Source organism: Hylobates moloch, unplaced genomic scaffold (genome assembly GCF_009828535.3).
Source record: "Hylobates moloch isolate HMO894 unplaced genomic scaffold, HMol_V3 SCAFFOLD_7, whole genome shotgun sequence".
In the NCBI taxonomy this organism is placed as follows: domain Eukaryota; kingdom Metazoa; phylum Chordata; class Mammalia; order Primates; family Hylobatidae; genus Hylobates; species Hylobates moloch.
In genome coordinates this window covers 51712786-51737273 of record NW_026652282.1, presented here as the reverse complement: position 1 = coordinate 51737273, position 24488 = coordinate 51712786, and the positions used below count along the sequence as shown (strand labels likewise).

Here is a 24488-nt window from a genome sequence, read left to right as displayed (position 1 = left end):
CCTGAGTTCTCACAAGATCTGATGGTTTTATAAGGGGCTTTTCCTCCTCTTTGTTCTACACTTCTCCTTGCTGCCTCCATTTGAAGAATGATGTGTTTGCTTCCCCTTCTGCCATGATTGTAAGTTTCCTGAGGCCTTCCCAGCCAGTGCTGACCTGTGGGTCAATTACACCTCTTTCCTTTATAAATTGCCCAATCTCAGGTATGTCTTTATTAGCAGTGTGAGAATGGGCTAATACATGACATGCTTCATGGAGATAGGGGATGCAAAATAGAGCAGTGTTTCTGGAGGATTTAGGGGTAGGAGATGACTAGTATAGTAGTATAGTCTCAGCCCTGATGAGTTTCAGATGCTTGGACAGTCTTACATTGTAGATATCTAATAGGCAGTTGCTGATCAGATATTGAGCTCAGAGGGGATTGGGAGGTATTGATGACAGTTGAAGTTCTGAGGGTAGATGAACTACCTAGCATTTAAAAGTGCTGTACAGCCTGGGAAAGTGAGAGGTAGGAACAGAGCTTGAACCTCCTTCTTTTTTAATTCTCCTAACCTAGAACAGTCCACTTTGTTATCTACTTTCTAGAATTTACATGTCAGCACTATTGTTTCAGGCTTTACTCTCTGCACTGTGCTCATGTTGCTTCTGGACTGCCTGAGCTATAATGTCCAAGTTGGATGACCTTGGGGATAATCTAGCTCAACTCCTTAGATCATGGGTCAACAAACTATAGCCTGCTGTCCAAATCTAGCCAACAAGCTAAGAATGATTTTTACATTTTTAAATTCTTAGGAAAATATCAAATGAAGAATAGTGTTTGATGGTACAAGTATAAGAAATTACAATGAAATTCAAATTTCAGCATCCATAAATAAACCTTCATTGGAACACGGCCATGCCCATTCAGTTGCTTATTGTATATGGCTGCCTTTGTGATACAAAAGCAGAGTTGAATAGTTGGGACAGAGACCATATGGCCCCCAAAGTTTAAAAAATTCAGTATTTGGCCCTTTACAGAAAAGGTTTGCAGACTCCTGGCTCTGAGCCCTAGAGTTACCATGGCAGTGCCTTGATGAGGGGGAGAAAGGAGCAGAAAGGAGTGTGGATCTCTTACCTCTGGTCTAGAGCATCTGGGGCCTTTGCTTTATACATTGGATTGTTGCTTAAGATTTTGGAAAAAGGGGGTTTTTCTCATCCTGTATCCCCTCTATCCCCCACACAAAATGTACTGGGCTGAGGTGTGGGAGAGTCAAAGAAGGTATGGCTTATGTCTTCAAGCAGCTTAGTATTGAGTAGGGGGGAAATAAAGACAGGCTGGACTAAATGCTTTAGGAATGTATATAGAAGATAATGTAGGGAAATAGGGGAGCAAGAACGTGGTGGGCGAGGGGTTCAGCATATTGTATAGGGCTTCCAAGAGACAGTATTTAAATGTACTTTTTATTTTATTTTATTTTTTATTTTTATTTTTATCTTCTAATTTTTATTTCAGGTTCAAGGAGTATGTGTGCCAGTTTGTTATATAGGCAAATTGTGTGTCATGGGGTTTGATGTATAGATTATTTCTTCACCTAGGTAATAAGCATATTACTCAATAGGTAGTTTTTCAATCCTCACCCTCCTCACATCCTTCACCCTCAAGTAGGCCTCAGTGTCTGTTGCTCCATTCTTTGTGTCCATGTGTACTCAATGTTTATCTCACACTTGTAAGTGAGAACATGCAGTACTTGGTTTTCTGTTTCTGTGTTAATTCGCTTAGGATAATGACCTCCAGCTCCATCCATGTTGCCACAAAGGACATGTTGTTGCGTTTTTATGTCTGTGTAGTATTCCATGGTGTATATGTACCATATTTTCTTTATCCAATCCACTGTGATGGGCATCTAGGTTGATTTTATGTCTTTGCTATTATGAATAGTGCTGTGATGAACATACATGTGCATATATCTTTATGGTAGAATGATTTATATTCCTTTGGCTATATACCCAGTAATGGGATTGCTAGGTAAGATGGTATCTCTGTTTTAAGTTCTTTGAACTTTGAACTCCAAACTGCTTTCCACAGTGGCTTAACTAGTTTACATTCCCACCAACAGTGTCTAAGTGTTGCCTTTTCTCTGCAACCTCATCAGCATTTGTTATTTTCTGACTTCTTAATAATAGGCGTTCTGAATGGTGTGAGGTGGTATCTCATTGTGGTTTTGACTTGCATTTCTCTAGTGATTAATTATGTTGAATATTTTTTCATACGCTTGTTGGCCACATGTATGTCTTCTTTTGAGAAATGACTGTTCATGTCCTTTGCTCATTTTTTAATGAGGTTGTATTTTTTTTTTTTTTTGCTTGTTGATTTGTATAAGTTCCTTGTAGATTCTGGATATTAGAACTTTGTTGGATACATAGTTTGCAAACATTTTCTCCCATTCTGTAAGTTGTCTGTTTACTCTGTTTCTTTTGCTATGCAGAAGCTCTTTAGTTTGATTAGGTTGCATATGTCAATTTTTGTTTTTGTTGCAATTGTTGTTGGTGTCTTTGTCATGAAATCTTTTCCAGGGCTTATGTCCAGAATAGTGTTTTCTATGTTATCTTCTAGGGAATTTATATAAACTGCATTTTTACAGCCATTCACATAGCACAGTTGCATGGGATGGGGAGTAGGCATGGTAGGTGAAGCATGAGTTGTTCCAAGCAGAGGGTACAACATAAGATAAAGAATCAAGGCATTAAAGGAACAATAAGTTCTGGAAATAGCACATTAGTGTTCTGGTGTGGCTGGAGCCTGTAATTCTAGCAATGTGTACTGGGGCTAGAACAAGAAGAGCTCAGAAGCTTTGCTTGGTAGAAAGGATGACATGATGAAACAAAGTAGTGGAGGATTCCTTTGGCAACACAGGACACTGGCAGAGTGGGTTGGAAAAGGAGAGGGGTTGCATTTGACAACCAGAGGCAGATTACACAGATATTATGACAGGCAATCTCAAATACTCTGACTGAAATGAACGTCCGTTGTAGAAATTTCATGGGAAAAATGTATGATTAAAACTCAGATGGACCTGGGTTTGAATCCTGCCTCCACCAGCAGCTGTCACTATGTGTCCTTGGCCAAATTGCTAAACCTCTCTGAACTTCAGGATCCTTATCAATTAAATGAGGGTAACATCTTGTATTAGTAAAGGTTCTTTAGAGAAGTAAAACCAATAGAATGCATGGGTGAGTGGATAAGTAGATAGATAGATGATAGATAGATAGATGATAGATAGATAGATAGATAGATAGATAGATAGATAGATATTATAATGGATTTGCTCATGATTATGGAGGCTGATAAGTCCTAAGATCTGCATTCTGCAAGCTCAAGTCCCAGGAGAGCTAATGTGTAGGTGTAGCCCTAGTATGAAGGCCTGAGAACCAGAAGAACTGATGATGTGAATGCCAGTCTGAAAGCCATCAGTCTTGAGACACAAGAAAAATTGATGTTTCAGTCCAAAGTCTTAAGGCTAGAAAAAAACAATGTCCCAGCTCAAGCAGTCAGGCAGGAGGAATTCCCTTTTACTCGGCCTTTTTGTTCTATTCATATCTTCAACTGATTGGATGGGGGCTCATCCACATTGTGGAGGGCAATCTTCTTTACTTTGTCTACTGATTCAAATGTTAATTGCATCTGGAAAAGTCCTCACAGACACACCCAGAGTAATGTTCGATCAAATATCTGGGCACCCTGTGGCTCAGTGAAGTCGATACATTAAAATTAATTATCACATAGCCCTCGCTTGTCTTCCCAGTCTGCTGTGAGAATCAGATGATTGAGTAGGTATAGATGGGAAAGTGCTGTGTGAACTGAGCTACTCTGTATCTATGTGGGGAGTAATTATTATTCCTGACAGGACAGAGGAGACACACACTTGGGTGGGCAGAGTATGATCTTTCCCACTTTGCTGAATTTATACTTTAGAAGATCATACCTTCTTCTATGAGTGCTGAGAAATCCAATAGGAATTTTATTCACAAGGAACAATCCCTCCTGCCCCAACCCAAGGCTTCCTGGATTCTGTGCTAGAGAAAAGACTGAGAAAAACACCAAACAGTCCTGTGATATAATGTGAGGAGCTTCTTCTTAAGATATCATTGCTTTTAAAGTTTTCATATGATACTGATTTTGTTTTTTTTTTGTGTGTGTGTATGTGTGTTAGAATGTGGTTAGTTCTGTAAGTGATTAAGCTGCTAGATGATGGAAACTGGACAGTGGAGGAGAGAAATGCATTTAGTTATCACTAAGAGATCCTATTGCCATGAGGACATATACAGTCAAAGGGTCATCCTAGCACACCAGGGAAGTGACATTTCAGCTGAGTTAGTTGTGTAGAGACTTGGGGAAAGATCCTGACACATTTGGATTACAATTAAAAAAAGGAAGAGACAGCGAGGCTTACGGGAAGTTGAGGGGAGGCAGCGGGAATAGCATATGCAAAGGCCCTCAGGTTGAAACAACTTGATACACTTAAGAGACAGAAAGAAGGCTAGTGTGACTGACACAGTGAGAGAGGGAGACAAGTGGCATGATAGGAGGGTAGAGAGTAAGGCAGGGGCCAGCTTACAAAGAACCTTGTAAGCCCTAGGAAAGTATGCATTGGCTATACTCAAAGTTAGTGTGGTTCAGTAGTCAATAGCACAGACTCTGAAACCATACTCCCTGGGTTCAAATTCTGACTGTGTCACTGCTTAGCTATGTGACCTTGAGAATGTTACCTAATCTTTCTGTGCCTCAGTAACGCCCTCTGAAAAGTGAGGAAAATAATGACACTATTCATACTGTTATTGTGAGGATTAAGTGAGTTAACATGCTCACAGTGTGCATGGCAGTACTAGGCACATGGCAAGCATTATTTATTTTAAACACAATAGGAAGTGTTCTAAAGAGTGGAATGATAGGGTCTGCTTTGTGATACAAGAAAAGGACTTTTGCAGGCCCTGTAGAGAATGGATAGGAGATGGTAAGCCCAATTGAGTGGCTGCTGCAAAAATCCATGCAGCTACTGGAGTTGGATAGAGGAAGGAAGACCCACATCCATTTTTGAAATAAAATCAATGGGACTTGCTGGTGAATTAATTCAGAGACATGTAAGACAGAAAAGTAACAAGGAAGATGACCCCTAGGTTTCTGGCTCTGCCACAGACCAGCTGTGTAATTTTGAGTAAGTGACTTCACCTGTTTAAGCTTCAGTTTCCATATTTATTAGTGAGGGTTCTCCAGAGAAACAGAACCAACAAGATATGTACATACATAGAGAAAGAGAGATTTATTTTAAGGAATTGGCTCACACAGTTTTGGTGGTGCAAGTCCAAAATCTGCAGGGTAGGTAGGCAGGCTGGAGACCCAGGGAAGAGTTGCAGTCAGAGTCTAAAGGCAGTCTGCTGTCAGAATTCCTTCTTGCTCAGGGAAGGTCAATCTTTAATTCCATTAAGATCTTTAAGCCGGGCATGGTGACTCGTGACTGTAATCCCAAAAGTCGGGGAGGCTGAGGCAGGTGGATCACCTGAGGTCAGGAATTAAAGACCAGCCTGGCCAACATGGTGAAACCCTGTATCTACTAAAAATACAAAAATTAGCCAGGCGTGGTGGCTCATGCCTGTAATTCCAGCTACTTGGGAGGCTGAGGCATGAGAATCACTTGAACCTGGGAGGCGGAGGTTGCAGTGGGTCGAGCTCATACCACTGCACTCCAGCCTGGATGATGGAATGAGACTCTGTCTCAAAAAAAAAAAAAAAAGTTCTTCAACTGATTGGATGAAGCCCACCTACATTATGCAGGGTATTCTGCCTTACTCAAAGTCCACCAATTTAAATGTAAATCTCATCTATTAAAATACCTTGACAGAAATATCCAGAATAATCAACCAATTATCTGGGCACTGTGGCTCAGCCAAGTTGACACATAAAATTGACCGTCATGCCTTTCCTACGAAATTGGAAAAATGATAATATCCAGTCATTGGTACTATTGTTTTGAGCATGAAATAATATGAATTTAAATGAATAATAATCATTTAAAGCACTTGGTACTGTGTATTTCATATAGCAAGGGCTCAATTAATGATAGTCTTTACTATTTCAATGTAATAATAATCTTTCACATTCATTTGGTGTTTCATATTTTCAAAGTACCTTCACAAGATGTACAAATGGCCAACAAACATATGAAAAAAATGCTCAATGTGACTAATCATCAGGGAAATGCAAACTAAAACCACAATGAGATACAGCCTTACTCAGCCAGAATAGCTATTATTAAAAAGTCTACAAACAATAGATGTTGGCATTTATGTGGTGAAAAGGGAACACTTATATACTGCTGGTAGAAATGTACTGTATTAGTTTGTTTTCACGCTGCTGATAAAGACATACCTGAGACTGGGCAATTTGCAAAAGAAAGAGGTTTAATTGGACTTACAGTTTCACATGCCTGGGGAAGCCTCACAATTATGGCAGAAGGCAAGGAGGAGCAAGTTACATTGTATGTGGATGGCAGCAGGCAAAGAGAATGTACCACCAGAGGAAATGCCAGGTACTTATAAAACCATCAGATCTTGTGAGAACTCACTCACTATTATGAGAGCAGTAGGAGGAAACCACTCCCATGATTTAATTATCTCAATAGGATTTATAATTTTCGGTCAGTTGGTATGATAAACATATATTCCCCCTGGTCCTTATTTTAAAACCAATTTTGCCTTTCCAACAGTCCCCGAAAGCCTTAATTTATTTTAGCATTAACGCAAAAGTTTACATTTTAAAATTTGAGGCAAAGCAGGTTCCTTCCGCCTATGAGCCTGCAAAATTAAAAGCAAGCTAGTTACTTTCCAGATACAGTGGGGGTACAGGTATTGGGTAAACAAAGCCATTTTAAATGGGAGAAATTGGCCAAAACAAAGGGGCTCCAGGCCCCATGCAACTTTCAAATCCAGTGGAGCAATTAAATGTTAAATCTTTAAAATGATTTCCTTTGACTTTATATTTTACATTCCAGTTACGCTGATGTAAGAGGTGGGCAGTTAAATTTTAAAGCTTTAAAATGATTTCCTTTGACTTTATATTTTACATTCAGGTTACACTGATGGAAGAGGTGAGTTTTTATGGTTTGGGGCAGCTCCACCCCTGTGGCTTTGCAGGGAACAGCCTCCCTCCTGGCTGCCTTCGCGGGTTGGCATTGAGTGTTTGCAGCTTTTTTAGGCGCAAGATGCAAGCTGTTAGTGGATTTACCATTTTGGGGTTTGGAGGACAGTGGCCCTCTTCTCACAGCTCCACTAGGTGGTACCCCAGTAGGGACTCTGTGTGGGGGCTCAACCCCACATTTTCCTTTCACACTGCCCTAGCAGAGGTTTTTTATGCATCCCCCCCTCCCAGAGCAAACTTTTGCCTGGGCATCCAGGCATTTTTATACATTTTTTGAAATTTAGGTAGAGGTTTCTAAACCTTAATTTTTGACTTTTGTGCATCCACAGGCTTAACACCACATGGGAGCTGCCAAGGCTCGGACCTTGCACCCTCTGAAGCAACAGCCTGAGCTGTACCTTGGCCCCTTTTATTTATGGCTGGAGTGGCTGGGACACAGGGCACCAAGTCCCTGGATTGAATACAGCAGAGGGACTCTGGGCCTGACCCAAGAAACAATTTTTTCCTCCTAAACCTCTATGCCTGTGATGGCAGGGCTTGCCATGAAGACCTTTGACATGCCCTGGAGATACTTTGTCCATTGTCTTGGGGATTAACATTTAACTTCTTGTTACTTACTCTAATTTCTGCAGCCTGCTTCAGTTTTTCCTTAGAAAATGGGATTTTTTTTTCATTGCATTGGTAGGCTGCAAATTGTTCAAACTTTCATGTTTGCTTTTATTACAAAACTGAATGTCTTTAGCAGCACCCAAGTCACATCTTGAATGCTTTGCTGCTTAGAATTTTTTTTTTACCCAATACCCTAAATTATTTTTTTAAGTTTAGTTTCACAAATTTCTAGGGCAGGGGCAAAATGCCTCCAGTCTCTTTGCTAAAACATAACAAGAGTTACCTTTGCTTCAGTTACCAACAAGTTCCTTATGTTTATCTGAGACCACCGTAGCTGGACTTTATTGTTCATATTGCTATTAGCATTTTGGGCAAAGCCATATAACAAGTTTTTAGGAAGTTTTTAACTTTCCCACATTTTCCTGTCTTCTTCTGAGCCCTACGAACTGTTTGAATCTCTGCCTGTTACCCAGTTCCAAAGTTTCTTTCACATTTTTGGGATTTTTTTTTAGTAGCACCCCACTCCCGGTACCAATTTACTGTATTTGTTTGTTTTCACACTGCTGATAAATACATACCTGAGACTGGGCAATTTACAAAAGAAAGAGTTCTAATTGGACTTACAGTTTCACATGGCTGGGAAGGTCTTACAAGTATGGTGGAAGGCAAGGAGGAGGAAGTTACATTTTAAGTGGATGGTGGCAGGCAAAGAAAAAATGTACCAGCAGGGGAAATGCCAAATGTTTATAAAACCATCAGATCTCATGAGAACTCACTCACTATTACAAGAACCATATGGGGGAGACTTCCCCATGATTTAATTACCTCCACCTGGCCCCTCCCTTAACACGTGGGAATTATTACAATTAAAGGTAAAATTTGCGTGGTGACACAGAGTCAAACAATATTGTGTACATTAGTACAACCTCTATGGAAAACAGTACAGAGATTTCTCAAAGAACCAAAAGTAGATCTTCCATTTGATCCAGCTATCTCACTACTGGGTATCTGCCCAGAGGGAAAGAAGTCATTATATCAAAAAGACACCCACACACATATGTTTATCACAGCACAATTCACAATTGCAAAGATATGGAATTAACCTATGTGCCCAACAATTGATGAGCGGGTGAAGAAAATGTGGTATATAAACACCATGGAATACTACTCAGCCTTAAAAAAGGACTAAATAATGTTTTTTGAAGTAACTTGGATGGAGCTAGAGTCTCCTATTACAAGTGAAGTAACTCAGGAATGGAAAATCAAATACTGTATGTTCTCACTTATAAGTGGGAACTAAGCTATGGGTACACAAAGGCATACAAAGTGGTATAATAGATATTGGAGACTCAGAAGGGGAAGGGTTGGAGGATGAAAAATAAAAAAACTACATATTGGGTACGACGTACAATACTTGGGTGGCAGGTGCACTACAATCTGACTTCACCACTATAAAATTCATCCATGTAACCAAAAACCACTTGTTCTCCAAAAGCTACTGAAATAAAGAAAAAGTGCCTTGACATGCATGAATTCATGTAATCCTCACAACAACACTCTCCCTACTTTAATGGTGGGGAAACTAAGGCTGGAAGAGGGGGAATATCTTCTCCATTCAACTATCTCCAAAAAGAGCCAGAATGAAAACCAGATGTGTAACTCCATAGTAGTTATTTGGTCATTACTCTTCTCACTTGCCAGGAGTGAACACTGCCCAGCTTCCTTCATTCTAGAGGCGAGGGGTACCAGGAATAAGGTTATAAATGTAGTATGTCTTAAGAAAGATAGTTTACCTTTCCCAAGCCAGCATTTGTTTTGTGCCAGGCACTGTTCTAAATGTTTTTGCATGTGTATCTAATACAATCTTCTCAACAATCTTATGAGGTAGGCACAATTCTTCTTTTTTTAACTAAAGAAGTTTATTAACCTTTGTCTCAAACTTTATTCCCAGGCTTCTTCATCTTAATTAGCTGCAAAGGGTGAATTGTTTATAAGCAAAAACTGAAAAGAGCTGCAGTGTCCAAGGGGCTTGGGCTTAAAAATATTAGAGAACTAGATTTTATCAGATCCATAAACAAAATTTTTTTAAAAGCAGTCATAATATAAAATAGCAGCTCCCAGTAACTTCTTCAAGTTTTATCTTCTTCAGAAGTTGACTCAATTCAGTTTGCCTCATTCTTGGAAACCTCATCAAAATTTTCTACAAGATCTGGAACTTCATCATCATCATTCTCTCCAGTAGCAAGTGGTGCTTTTCCATCCACATATTGTTCAGGCAGAGCTTCAGCCAGTCTCCTTAAACTAGCCAAACTGCACCAAGCTGGTTTAAGATGCTGGGTAGCATTTCTGTCAGCTGCTTTGTCACAGCATGGCCTGTAATGGTGAAAGTGTTCACTGCTAGAGATGCCTAAACTTCAGGGTTGTTAAAGTGGATCACTGTTGCTTGGTTTGTAAACATATTCACCTTTTCAACACCAGAGACATTGTTTACCTCTAACTTCTTTAAGGAGAACTGAAGTTTTTAATCATCTGCTGTGGCTGTTTTATGAACCACCTCCTTCTTTCTGGGAGCAGTTCCTTTCCTGCAGTTTGGTGGGTTTTCCTGGCCCATGATTGTTTCTTTCATCTTGTCGGAGTGGATGAGGGGCCTCGTGGGGGACTAGGGTTGGAGATCAGGGGTCTTGGATGGCTCAGCTGAGGTTAGGCACACACACGCAGGGACACAAGATGGGAGATAGAGGGGCACAGTTCTTTAGTGAGGAAAATGCAGGTAGGGCATGGAAGAGAGGGACACTCAGTTCATATGCTGAGAAGACTCAAATGACTTTTGCCCTTTCTTCTTTCACCATTGTACATTCCAGAGAGGATGAAAACTCAGAGAAGTCCTTTGAGTGTTTGTGAGGTGCATACATTTGGGTATGTAAAGGCAGTGATGCCTGACAGAATGCCTTTTGTAGACATAACAGGCACTCTGTTACTGTGAACCTCAGCCAACCTGTAGCCATCAAGCCTGGAGCTGGCCCTAGAGAGGACAGAGGCATTGGTAGCAAACGTTTCTTTTGGCCCAGGTAAGATGCCACTGAACCAGCCAAGCAGTAGGGTGAGGGGAACAGGCTGAAACAAGACACTTCAGAAGTCATTCCTAGAAAAATTACCTAACTCCTCTGGATATCAGTTTATTCACACACAAATGGGGCCTTTCTCCCTCCCTCCATTTCCTCCTCTCAATGTGCATGCACACACATTCATTCAGTCATTCAGTACTATTGAGCATCTGTTATGTAGCAGGCACTGTTTTAGGCACTAGATGTGTGTACAAAACAGACAAAACAGATGGTGTACAAAACAGACCAAAATTCTGTCTTCAGGGAACATATATTCTAGAAGGGAAGTTATATATATACTTAGGTATGCTTATATATATACTTAGGTAAATGACTAAATATGTAATATGGTAGTTTTACATGCTAAGGAGAAAAAATACAGCAGGGAAGAGGGATAAGAAGTATGCATGTGGGTGATTAAAATTTTAGGTCCTATTTCCTGTTGCATTTCCCTCACAAGGTTGTCATGAGGTTGATATATGATAAAAAGCCCAGCATTTAGGAAGCTCTGAAGTTCCGTTTACATGTAAGGTGCAGTTATTCTTGGGAGATAATTTTTTCTAGTTCCTTATTTGCTCTTCCCTTCTCCATTAACAGTATAGTAAAGCTTCAAGAATTCTGGCTGGGAGGATGGGAAACTCAGGTTCTAGGCTTCACTCTAGCATGACAATTTTTAAAAATCCCAAATGTATAGAACTGTACAGATTCTAAAACCCTTTTCCCGGAACTGGGTCTTCCGGCTGTTAATCCTTTGTTCTTTCCACTCTTCCATGAAGCACTAAGAGCAGTGGCAACTCATTTGCTTCCTCAGAAACAGTCTTTCCCTTCTGGAAAATGGGAATGATAAACCACCCCACCCCCACCACTACCCCTTTCCAGTCTCCTTGGGCTTTTGTGAGGTACAAATCAGATAATGGTTATGAAACAACTTTCTATGTCATAAAATAAGATTGTAAGGGCTGGTTGCTAAGATCTGGAGAGTTGGTGCTCCTGCTTAAGCAAGGGTTTTTTTAATTTTTTTTATCCTTGTTAACTGGGTGTATGTGTGGAGTGGGGAGAGTGAGCCTTTGGAACTGGTGCTACTTCCTTTCCTTTCTGAGAAGCAACTGAGGGGAGCGGGGGCAGCACTGAGCCCTAGCATCTCCTAGAAATAGGAATAGTTACATGGAAACACTTGGCATCTCATGATAGACTGGCAGCCACTGATGTGTAGCTCATTTTGTCCACTCTGCTTTTGGGAGGTGGGAACTGGGACTCATTTCCTGAAACTTAATACACAAATGACTCGTGGCCTTTAAAGACCTACACTTGCCCCTCTGATACACTCTCATTTGGAATGCTGGGGGTGGGAAGGGGGAGCCTTGAATAGGTGAGATCTTCATTTAGTACCTCACCTTTTTCTACTATGACAATTCTTTTGTGTTGTTTTATTTTTCTTCAACTTTTAAATTCCAGGGTACACGTGCAGGATGTGCAGGTTTGTTACATAGGTAAACATGTGCCATGGTGGTTTGTTGCACAGATCAACCCATCACCCAGGTATTAAGCCCAGTATCCATTAGCTATTCTCCCTGATCCTCTCCCTCCCCCAGCGCCCCCCCAACAAGCCCCAGTGTGTGTTGTTCCCCCACCATGTGTTCTCATCATTCAGCTCCCACTTATAAGGGAGAACATGCAGTGTCTGGTTTTCTGCTCCTGCGTTAGTTTGCTGAGGATAATGGCTTCCAGCTCCATCCATGTCCCTGCAAAGGACATGATTGCATTCCTTCTTATTATTGCATAGTATCTCATGGTGCATATGTACTACATTTTCTTTATCCAGCCTATCATTGATGGGCATTTGGGTTGATTCTATGTCTTTGTGATTGTGAGTAGTGCTGCAATGAACATACACATGCATACATCTTTTTTTTTTTTTTTTTGAGACGGAGTCTTGCTTTGTCACCCAGGCTGGAGTGCAGTGGCGCCATCTCGGCTCACTGCAAGCTCCGCCTCCCGGGTTCACGCCATTCTCCTGCCTCAGCCTCTCCGAGTAGCTGGGACTACAGGCGCCTGCCACCACACCCAGCTAATTTTTTTTGTATTTTTAGTAGAGACAGGGTTTCACCGTGGTCTCGATCTCCTGACCTCGTGATCCACCCGCCTCGGCCTCCCAAAGTGCTAGGATTACAAGCGTGAGCCACCGCGCCCGGCCAACATGCATACATCTTTATAAGAGAATGATTTATATTCCTTTGAGTATATACCCAGTAATGGGCTTGCTGCATTAAGTGGTATTTCTGCTTCTACATCTTTGAGGAATTGCCATAGTGTCTTCCACACTTGTTGATCTAATTTACATTCCCACCAACAGTGTAAAAGCATTCCTTTTTCTCCACATCCTTGCCAGCATCTGTTGTTTCTTGACTTTTTAATAATTGCTAGTCAGAATGGCAATGAGATGGTATCTCATTGTGGTTTTGATTTGCATTTCTGTAATGATCAGTATTGTTGAGCTTTTTTCACATGTTTGTTGGTCACATGAATGTCTTCTTTTGAGAAGTGTCTGTTCATGTCCTTTGCCCACTTTTTAATGAGGTTGTTAGTTTTTTCCTTGTAAATTTGTTTAAGCTCCTTGTAGATTCTGGATATTAGACCTTTGTCGGATGGATTCATTGCAAAAATGTTCCTCTATTCTGTAAGTTGAACTATGACAATTCTTGACATACTAACTGAATTTTTCATTCCATAGAGTACTTTCAAATCCATGATCTCATCATCTCTTTGACAGGTATTATGTCTTCTATTTATAGATGAGGAAACTGAGGCTCAGAGAGGTTATGATTTGCCTAAAGCTAGGCACATATAATCACACCCTCAAATAATAGTATTTATTATCATTTACTGAACATTACTATGTGCTGGACATTGTTCTAAGTACTTTACAGCTTTTCACTCATTAAACCCTCATGAACACCTACCCCTGTTTTGCAAATGAGGAAACTAGGTGACTGAGAGTCAGGGGTTTGCTCAAAATGAGGGGCAGCTTGAGTATCATGACATTATACCATTCTCCCTGATTTAAAGATGAGTAAAGTGAGGCTCAATGACATTAAATAAGTTGTTCAAGTTCTCACAACTAGCAATTGGAAGAACTAAGGTTGGATCTCAGTAGGCTGGCTCTAGAGCCTGTATTCTTAGCCATTAGGCTATCTACTACTTCTAACTCTTAGGATCTTCCTAGCTTGATAAACTGAAGCACGGGGTGGGGGGAGGGGGTGGGGAAAGAGAGAGAGAGAGAGAGAGAGAGAGGACTTATTAAGATCACATAATGATTTAACATTTTAAATTTAATATATTAATAGATAATATATTTATATGGTAAAAAATCAAACTATAAAAATGTGTACAGTCTATCTACCCATCAGTGATTACAAACTTAATGGCTTTCTATGTATCCTTCCAGAGTTTCTTTATGCAGATATAAGCAAATCCAAATATATTTTTCCCCTCTTCTTTACCTAAAAGATCACACATCATAATACTAAATTTGACCCTTTAACAACATGGGGATTAGGGGCCCCGAATCCCATCCTCCATGCAGTTGAAAATCAACGTGTAACTTTTCACTCCCTAAAAACTTAACTACTAATAGCCTACTGTTGACTGGAAGCCTTATCTATAACAAACACAGTTGATTGACACACATTTTGTATATGTTTTATATACTGTATTATTACAATAAAGTAGCTAGAGAAAAGAAAATGTTATTAATAAAATCCTAAGAAAGTGAAAATATATTTACTATTCATTATGTGGAAGTAGATCACCATAAAGGTCTTCATTCTCAGTGTTTTCACATTGAGTGGGCTTAAGAGGAGAAGGAAGAGGAGGGGTTGGTCTTGCTGTCTCAGGGATAGCAGAGGCAGAAGAAGTTAAGGAGGTGGAATGGGAGGCAGGAGAGGCAGGTATACTTGGTATTAACTTTTATTGAAAAAAGTCCCGGTATAAGTGGACCTGTGCAGTTCAAACCTGTGTTGTTCAAGGGTCAACTGTATTCTGCATCTTGCTTTTTCCACATTGCATATCTTCAAAATCTCTCCCTATCAGTCCACAGAGAGCTTCAGCAGTCTTAGCTAGGTCCTCATGAATTTCTATAAGCCCCCATCTATTTATGTGTCCTGCACACTTATCTTCTTTACCAATCTTTGGGGATGTCCAGCCCTTTCTTAACATCTTCACTTAGAGTCTCATTGCTAGACTATCTTGGCCTTCTACAGAAAATACAGTTCCTCAAAGTGAATTCCTTATTCTCCCTCCGACATATAATCTAGCCTCTTACAAACTCCCCAGCTATCCTCACCTCCTTTCTTGTTTTGCAATTTCAACATATTACCATATCTTGACTACTTACCTGCCCACCTACCTGCTTATCTATGTGATTCTTGTTGAGTACCTCTTATAAGCAAAGCTCCATGCTTAATTTGATGATGAGTGATTAGTGTCCCAAATGTCCAATGGCTTGCAGTTCAAATAAAGCTTGTAAACAAATACACCTGGACATGGAGGTCAGAGGGGCTTAGCTGAATGAATGAGTTATGAGGCTCAGGAGTGGAATTATCCAGGAGATTAGGCTCTGCAAGTAAACACTGGGTTCTGATACTGAGAGAAATGTTCACTCCCCACCACAGTCTTGAACTGATGCATGATTGACTTTAGCTGCCCCAGAAAGATCCTGAGCTTGACAGAAAACCATTGTACTTCCTCTAAAGGGGCTTTTAGACCTTTGCTGCTCTTTTCCAACCAGTTCTCTCTCTACCCTGAGTAGAGCCAGATGGTCCGGCCTACTAGCTTGCTTGAAATAGAACTGAAAGAGGCCTAAAATAAATGTGAAATAGGCCCAAAATAGATTCATGTGAAGGAACAGAAGGAAAGTGCTGTTTCCTGGGTATTTACTCAGGTATTTATTCAGTCATTAGCCACAGGAGGGTGGTATAGGCAGTTTTTCACGAGGGAAAGGTTTCTGGGTGGTGGTTTAGGGTGGCAACTATGTCATCAGAGAACAGAAAACTAAAGAGATCTTGAAATTCTCAAACTGTAATCTTTATAGTACCTTTTGGAGGAGTACTTACTAATGAAGGCCCTTGGGGTGGGAGAAGGGTGAAGATTGGTTTTCTCAGGCTGTAGCAGAGAATACTTTCCATAACAAGACTTCCTTTACATTTTACATTGCAAGTCCTCAGGGCTATGCCTTGCTCTTCATTCACTCATTCATTCATTAATTTAGTTATTCAGTCATTAAAAATATATTTATTGAGTGCTAAGCACTATTTTAGATGTTGAAGATACAGATATGAACAAAGCAATGTGCTTTCATGGAGCTTACATTTTATAAAGGAGACAATAAATCAATAAACAATAAAATATATAATATTTTAGGTAGTGATAAGGGCTATGAGAGAAAAGCAGCATAAGGGGGTAGAGAATGATGTGGTATAATCTTAGAGAGGGTTGTGAGGGAAATATTCTTTGAGGAAGTGAAATAGCTAAACAAATGAAAAAAAAAAAAAAGTCTTCAGGCAGAGTCAGATTTTTAATCCTATGTTTGATTTTCCCCCTAAAATTCTACTCTCCACCACACAATTTTATGCAACCCAGTTATTCAACTTAAGCTAATCACCCACGGTCATTTGTGCAGGTTACCACCTGAGACCAAGGGTGTGCCTGCCACACCTTTGGCAAGGCTGTTGAAGATTTAAAACTACCAGTGCTTTTAAAAATCTACCACTAAAAATAAGTCAGCCGTTTGAGCTTTTGGGAAGACAAGAGACTTGTTTGAGGTCACACAGCTATCAAGAAGCAGAGGCTGGACTTACATCTGAGTTTTAACTTCTTATCCACTGCTCTTCTCAATTTGTACGAACTTTTCAAGGCATTGTGGGGACATATCAGCATCCCTGAGCATAAGCCATTTTATGTGAATGTGAGGACAGATAATTTTTCCTAAGGGTGCATTAACAGGACGACCAGTGTTCAAAATAAGGGAGGTGACAGTCCCTGTCTACTTCTCATTGTCATTCCCACCTGGATATGTGTTCTGAATGATTAGATACACTGAAGAGCAATGAGCCTGGGGAGGGGACTGCAAACCATGTCACAAATGGAAGAGCTTAAAGAAATGGTAATATATCTCTTTATGGAAAGTGTGTGTGTGTGTGTGTGTGTGTGTGTGTGTGCATGTACATGCAGAGGGGTTGCTTAGGAGAAATTAGGGTTTGAACCCACAATAGATGTCTTCTGCCTTCTATTGCTTAGCAGGACTCAGCTTTTTTTTTTTTTTCCATGGCCCAGAGGGTAGCACTCTAACAAATGGGCAGAAGCCATAAGAGTGAATTTCAGTTAAAAATGAATAATGGCCTCAGATACTTCAGAATGAGTTTCCTATTACTGAAAAGACTCCAGCAGCTGCTTGAAAAACTTACCAGAGATAGTTGAAGAAAAGAGTGGCACTGGAAAGGGATCTCAATTCAAATCCTGCTACTGCTTCCTCAAACTTGTATGGTTATGGGCAAATGATGTAAACACTCTCAGGTATAGTTACTCTTTTAAAATAATGATAACAATTTCTTCTTCTCAAACTTCTAGGGATAATTAAGTAAAATAATATGTTAAAAGGCCTAGCACCATGTGGGTCCAAAGTAGGTGAGTAGGTGTTTCCTTCTCCTCCTCCCCCTCATCTTTCATATACTGTAGAGAGGATACCTACACAGGGAGGTTGGGAGGAGATGATCTCTTTTTCTCTTTTGAACATAAAATTATTTATTTGTTCTGTAATCATCAACAACTTTATTTATTACCTGATTGTGCTTGGGATACTTACTGTATGACATTGAAATTATGTGCATCACTGATTAGCTCTCCCACTAAACTGTAAAATCCCTGAGATCCACTCTGTATCCCTTAGCTGTCAGAATAAGGGCTTATTGAATTGAACTGATTTTGGAGGAGTAGTGACTTTTGTGCTGAATAATTGAACTAAACAGGAGTTTTTGTCCTTAGGGGGCAGCCTGTCTTAAATAGAGATGATATCCATGAACATGCAAGAGGATCTAGTCGTATCAGTAGCTAAGACAATAAACAGACAGGATTCAGTATCTGTAGACTGTAGCAAGCATGAGGCACTATGAGGAAGCTAGGGTAGGGGTTGGATGGGAAGTGAGCAGCAGTGGGGATCAGGACAAAAAACAATGGAACTTTGCCTGGGAGTGCTTCCTGGCAGAAGTGGGTCTTTGGGAGCTATGCAAAACATGAGAAGCAAAGGACAACCAGGAATTTTTTTTTCCCTGACAGAAGGAAAAGGTTTGAGAACTAGGGATCTTGGGTTTGATAGGTAGGCCACTGAGGCCCAGATCAAGACACTGAAACAGTTTATCCCTGTGACCTAGGAGACATCATGTCAGATGTTATTGAAAGATGGGACATGTGTCACCTATTGGCATTTATATAGAATAGTGTTTAATAGCAGACTCTAGAGCTAGACAATTTGAGTTTATATCTGCGCTCCATATCTTACTATCCATGTGACCTTAGGCAAGTTATTTAACTTCATTCTGCCTAAGTTTCCTCATCTATAAAATAAGGACAATAATAGTACCTACCTCATAGAGTTGTTGTGAGGATTAAAAGAGTTTATGTATGTACAGGGCTTCAAACAGTGCCTGACACAGAGTAAGCAGTTTGTAAGTGTTAACTATCATTATCATAATCTATTGAATTGCCTTTCAGACCTGAGAACTAGTGTGAATTTGAGGGCATTATTATCCCAGACCCTCTCACGGAGTGATTAGCTCCTCAGCCCTGGCTGTGGTAGAAGTAGTGACAATATCTGGCTCAAAGAGATGGAAGAACTTTCTACCATCTGAGATTGTCTCAAAGATGAAGGGGCTGTCTGGGAGGGAGGAACTGTCCCATCATTGTAGGTGTTGGAGCTGAGACTGGATAACCAATTAGTGGGGATGTTGCAGAAGGGATGGCAGGATGGAACTGGAGTTGTGCTAGACCAAGAGATTATCTAATTCCTTGAGACTTGTCAGCAAGAAGGGATAGATCTGGGGAGGGGTATTGCTACTCCAAATGTAGAGGACTCCTCCATTAAAAAAAAAATTGTGAGCAAAGTTGATTGGTCACATAACTCAGAAAGCTACCCACATATGGACAGGGCTGGTATCAAATACCATGTTCCAGGGTCTGAAATCTCTCAAAAGTACTTTTGAGACTTAAGATACAAAGGCTTTGGTTCCCACTCTGCCAGCAATTAGCTGTATAATATTAGACAAGTTGCTTCCCTTCTCTGTGAACCTGGAATATAAGGGCTTAGATTTTTCTCTGTGGTTCCATCAGGTCTTGCCTTCTGTGGTTGGAAGATATGAGTCTTTGAGTGGAGACCAGTGGATGAAGGAGACATTCATGCATACAATAGGTGTTTGTTATGAAGTACCTGCTAAGTGTCAGGCACTGCGCTGGGCACAAAGGGAGAAAGCAGTGAACAAGACAGTCATGGTCTCTGCCCTCCTAGCTTCACATTCCAGTAAAGGATACAAACAAGAAAAAAATACAATACATCTTAATAAATGTTTCAAGAGGGTTAAACATAGGATCCTATGGGAGAGGACTATCATTCAGAATATTGTTGAGGAAGAGAACATTAGAGAAAGCCTTCTGGAGGTGGTGGCACCTCAGCTGAGCTTTGAGATGGGGAGCTGGAAAAATAAAGCAGCAGTTTATATAGGCCCTGAGGCAAGAGAACCTCGTGAGTTATGAGAACTACTGTAGGCCCTATGTAGCTAGAGAATAGAGAATGAGAGGGCACTGGTAAGAGCTGAGGATACAGAGGCCAAAGGACATCAGATTGGCAGGAAATTTTATGCCACACTACAGAATTTGCCTTAAATGCGCCGAGGAGCTATTGAAGGCCTTTGAACAGAGGCGTTATATAAGTCAGGTTTCAGCTGCAAAAATAAACCACTGTAGTTCTTTTCAGCAGAAGGAGTTTTAATATAGAAAATAAAGTGCTTACAAAACTGGTGGGAGGGCTGGAGGGGCAAGCTTTAGGTTATGCCTCCAAGAACAATGTCAGGGTAGCTGCTCTGTCTGGCAAGCAGGAAGATGAGGTGTCAGGGGCTCTAGGAGCATGCTGCCTTGTCTGCAATTTAGGAATAAGGAAGCTGCCACAGCTCTAACCATCTGTTGGCTAGAGTATCACTATGCCTACCAGATCCTCAGTGACAAAGAAAAAAAGTCCCATTCTCTGTCTCTCAGAATGCACAAAGCCAATGGCTAGACACTGGAACCTACGGTAACACACACACACACACACACACACAAACCCAACACTTTCACCATTGTGCTTTCCAACAGAAGTAACAGAGACATGACTTCTGCCTCACCAACCATCTCCTTCTAAATACTGTGCATGTGCATATGATTGGCATCACTATGTCATATCCAGAACGCTGGCTGCAAAGGAATCTTGGAAATGCCAGTTTATTGTTGTTGTAGTTTTCTTTTTCTTTTTTTTTTTTTTTTTTTTTTTTGGTTTTTAGCTTTTCAGCAATATAGGAAGGCGGGCTAGAAGGAGTGGATCCTTAAAAACCAATCCAGAGTATCTACCACAAGACTGACAAGAGCAAAACTGCTTTTGAGGAGAGAATTTGGGCAGAAGAGTAGAAGCTTAATTGGGGAGGGAGAGTAGCATAAGATAACTGGTAATGAATTGTGATGGATCAGAGATGATGAGGAACTGATTAAAAGTAGTGACAGCAGGGAGAGAGAAAGGGACAAATGAGAGAGATTAAGGAGGAAGAGGATCAACAGAACTAAAAGACTTATTGGCCATCAGTGAGGTGAGGGAGAGAAAAAACTTGTAGATACTTTCTTGGTTTCTGGCTAGTTCAGTGTGTGACTGCCATTCCCAAGAGACAAAGGACTCAGGGGAAGAAGGAAACCAGCAAGAGTGGGAGGAGATGACTTCAATTTGGGACTTTTTAAGTTTGATATGCTTGTGAGATACTAAGGAGGAGATATCCAGAAAGCAGTAGAACCTTCACTTCCGGGGTCCAGGAGAGCTACCTTGGAGTCATCAGCAGCTCTCTGCTTACATGCAAGCAAGGTCCTGTGTCTGTTTTGTTCCCCAGTGGTGGTGTAATTTTGTTGAAAGGAGGTGCATCAATGTGCAATACAGATGGTAGTTCGAGCCTTGGAAATAGATGAGCCCATTCAGTGCAAACGCAGAATGAGAAGAAAAGGGGACTGCGATCAGAACTCAGAAATCATGGCATTAATGACTGGATGAAGAAGAACCCATGCAGGAAGTGAAGACAGCATAAACATATAGGTCATGTGGATGGTGTTCCCAAGGAAAAGGAGCATTTCAGGATTGAGGAAGGCATCAGTGGAGTCAAATGGGAGAAAAGTTAGGAAAGGTAAAGATTGAAACTTGGCCATGAGATTTAGTAACAAGTTGGTTGTTTTTTTTTTTTTTTCTATTCACAAGAGGTTTCAGTTTTCTATAGGACAATGAGGGTAAAGCCAGAATGCAGTGGGTTGAGGGGTCAAAAGATAGTGAGGAAATAGAGACAGGATAAGACTGAACTTTCAAAGGCTAGGGGAAAGATTGTAGTTGCTTATATTATGGTACTGTGCTGATCACCAGTATCTGTCTCAACATAATCTAGAAGAGTAGTTTTCAAACCGTTTTGACTATTACTTGCTATAAGAAACACATTTCACATTACAGGCCAGTACATTTATATTGATATATAACTGAAACAAAAGCATCATGAAACAGTATTTACCCTAACTATATGAACATTTTCTATAAATGGAATCATACAAAAGCCTTTTTCTCACGTCTTTCACTTAGCATGTTTTCAAAGCTCATCTATGTTGTAGCATGTATCAGTACTTCATTCCTTTTTGTGGTTAAATAATACTTCATTGTATGGATATACCACATTATGTTTACCCATTCATCAGTTGTTGGACATTTGAATTGTTTCCATCTTCTGGCTATTGTGAATAATGCTGTTATAAGCATTCATGTATAAGTTTTTGTGTGGGTGTGTTTTCATTTTTCTTAGGTATATACCTATCTGTTTAATCATATAATCCTATAAGAGCAAAAAGGCTCTGAGAGATCTCCTGTATAAGGGAATCCTTGGTTTGAAGGCCCAGGGAACCACTGAAATTGTTTTTTTCTGAGGTGAGTGTTTTGAGGTTTAACTGAATTCTCAGATAAGTCTAAGTCCTCATTGACAGGAGGGAGACAGAAGACAGACCTCTGAGAAGAAAAGGGAATTGCCCAAAAGTCATACAGCAAGTTTGAGGTAGGGCTGAGAGTAAATTTGAAACCTTCTGGTCTCCACTCCATGGCTTTTCCCCCCTTAGCTCCAGATACCAGGTCACAGAGCAGGGCAATGATTACAAGCAGATTGCAAGTTCTACAGAGGATTTTCCATGGCGAATGTTTAACCCTATGCTGGCTTCCCTTCATAGTACCCAGAATGCTGGAAAAGTGCAAGGTAACTGTCCTAGTCTGAAGAAACTATAATTAAGAAAGGAAATCTAACCAGGTAAGGGCAGTGGTATCAGGGAAAGCCAAATAGAATTGGATTTTGGAAATTCTGTCGTGTGTCCCTGTGATTCTGTCCACAACACTGGTTTGTTGGCTTTTTATAGCTAATTGTGAGTTGCCTGTAAATTCTTAGGCAGTGGCCAAAAGCACCTTTGCTTCCTCCTTAGCCCAGGCTCCAAACAAAGTGGCTGCTAGACACATACATTCTCCACAGATACCTATCCTTTTAACCCTCATTCCTTCTTTCTCCTCCCCATCCTTTTTTCTGCCTTTCCCCACAATTCTCTTTCTTCATTATCTTCCCTCTCTTCTCCTTCCTCCTGGTCTTTTCTTCTTTTTCTCCCTCTTCACATGATCTCCTCCCCCTGCATCCTATTGGGTCCCTTCCCTCCCTCTTTCCCAGTCCTTTTCCTCCCCATCTCTTTATATACCCCCTCTATCCGCCCCCAAGAAGCTCCCCACCCCCAAACCAGAACTGATGGCTGGTGACTCTCGCCGGTCTGGGGAGAGCGAGCTTGCTTGGGAGCCTTGAGCCCTCTGATTGGCGGTCGCGGCTAGCACGCCAGCGCAAGTCCCGCCCCTGGGCAGCGAACGTGCTACTGCGGCATCTGTTATTGGTCGGCGGGTATGTCAGTGGCTCTGGCCGCGCCTCACGCAAGCGCCCGCAGTCGCTCGGTGAATAAAAAGGCAGCCTATGGGCTGAGCGGGGGATGGGGAGAGAAGAGGGATAGGGCCAGCAAGGCAGGGATCGAACGAGTGTCTGGCAGCCGGGAGCCCAGCGAAGAGAGCGAGCAAGCTTAGGAAAACGAGCGAAGTAAAGGGAGTAGGGGAGACTGAGACTGACCGGTAGCCAGGCAGGCGGACGGACGCACGCCCGGACAGACTGAGCAGGCGCCGGAGAACCACTCACAGGTTCCCCCCGCCTTTCCCTTTGAAAGCTAGGATTTTGCCTTTCCCGTGGCGCCCGAGAGAGAATGCTGGACTCTTCCGACTTCAGCGCAAGCTAAGATTTCTCAGCTAGGGACAAAAGATCAGCCCAATCCTGAGAAGGGGGGAACCAAGCACCCCGTCCCCATCCCCCTCCCCTCCCCCGACTAAACTCGGGCGCCAAACCCAGCCCTTCCCTAACCACCCTACTTCCTCCTCTCCTTTCTAGCATGGTGGCTGTATGGACAGTCTGACAGAACAGAGACTGACATCTCCCAATCTGCCGGCCCCCCACCTGGAACACTACAGTGTTCTGCATTGCACCATGACCCTGGATGTGCAAACTGTAGTCGTTTTTGCCGTGATTGTAGTCCTCCTGCTTGTCAATGTCATACTCATGTTTTTCCTGGGAACGCGCTGAATGGAGTCCAGCCACCTGAGCTGTCGCGAACTCTCGCTTTGATTTCATCCCGAGAGCCACCGAGAAAAAAAAAATCACAGACAGAGACAGGGAAAGAGAGAGAAAGAACAAGCTTTCTTACTCAGGGGGGAAAACGTTTTGAGCTTCAACATGGCCTCGCTGTGATATGTATGACGTTGGTATATTATCTCTCCCTAAATCTTTTGTCGTGTCTTGTCTTTTAAGAATGCCTGCGCGTATAGTTGCCTATTGCTTGAGTGAAATTGTTGATGAAGAAATGCTTTCTATTTAAGTGTGCATGCGTGTGTGCATTTTTAATCTATGTGGCGTTCATGGAGCAAGCTCTGCGTCCTTAAACAGTGGCTTTGCTGTCTGTGGTGTCTTAACTCATTTCCTTGAAGACTACCTTTAAACTCCATCAGGGAATTTTAGTCACAAATTTCTCTCTTGCCATCAGGAGTGCATTTGGGTTTGTTTGAGGGGAAAAGGGTTTGTGGAAGAGCATGATGAATATTTAACATCGTAGGAAAGACAGTCTTTGCACTGGATATTTAGAGGGAAAATAATCGGTGCGAGGAATGGATTTAGGGAAAATGCTTCTTTAGTCTCTAAGGAGAAGCAAGAATTTGGGAAGTGACACGGGTGTG

The 24488-nt window shown here is 41.3% G+C and overlaps 2 protein-coding genes and 1 pseudogene across 10 annotated transcripts in view; 2 read left to right on the top strand and 1 right to left on the bottom strand.

Annotated features, from left to right (window-relative positions):
• The window catches only part of ARHGEF9 (Cdc42 guanine nucleotide exchange factor 9), a 158937-nt gene that overhangs the window by 7949 nt on the left and 126500 nt on the right, over nucleotides 1-24488 (top strand). For 2 of the 9 annotated variants that reach the window (XM_032757061.2, XM_032757056.2), the window contains exon 1: nucleotides 23944-24020. The exons of 3 other annotated variants lie outside the window; for them this stretch is intronic. In XM_032757061.2, the coding sequence (XP_032612952.1) occupies nucleotides 24012-24020 (9 nt within the window). In that variant the 5' untranslated portion in view covers nucleotides 23944-24011. Of the gene's footprint in view, nucleotides 1-23202; nucleotides 24021-24488 lie in introns of those variants that run through there. 4 more of the 9 variants (XM_058441416.1, XM_058441417.1, XM_032757058.2 and 1 more) reach the window with 4 other exon arrangements.
• LOC116812212 (transcription factor BTF3-like) lies at nucleotides 9941-10236 on the bottom strand (annotated as a pseudogene).
• On the top strand, nucleotides 23662-23841 carry LOC131383897 (uncharacterized). The gene has a single exon (XM_058441418.1). The coding sequence runs from the start codon at nucleotides 23662-23664 to the stop codon at nucleotides 23839-23841; it is 180 nt and encodes a 59-aa protein (XP_058297401.1).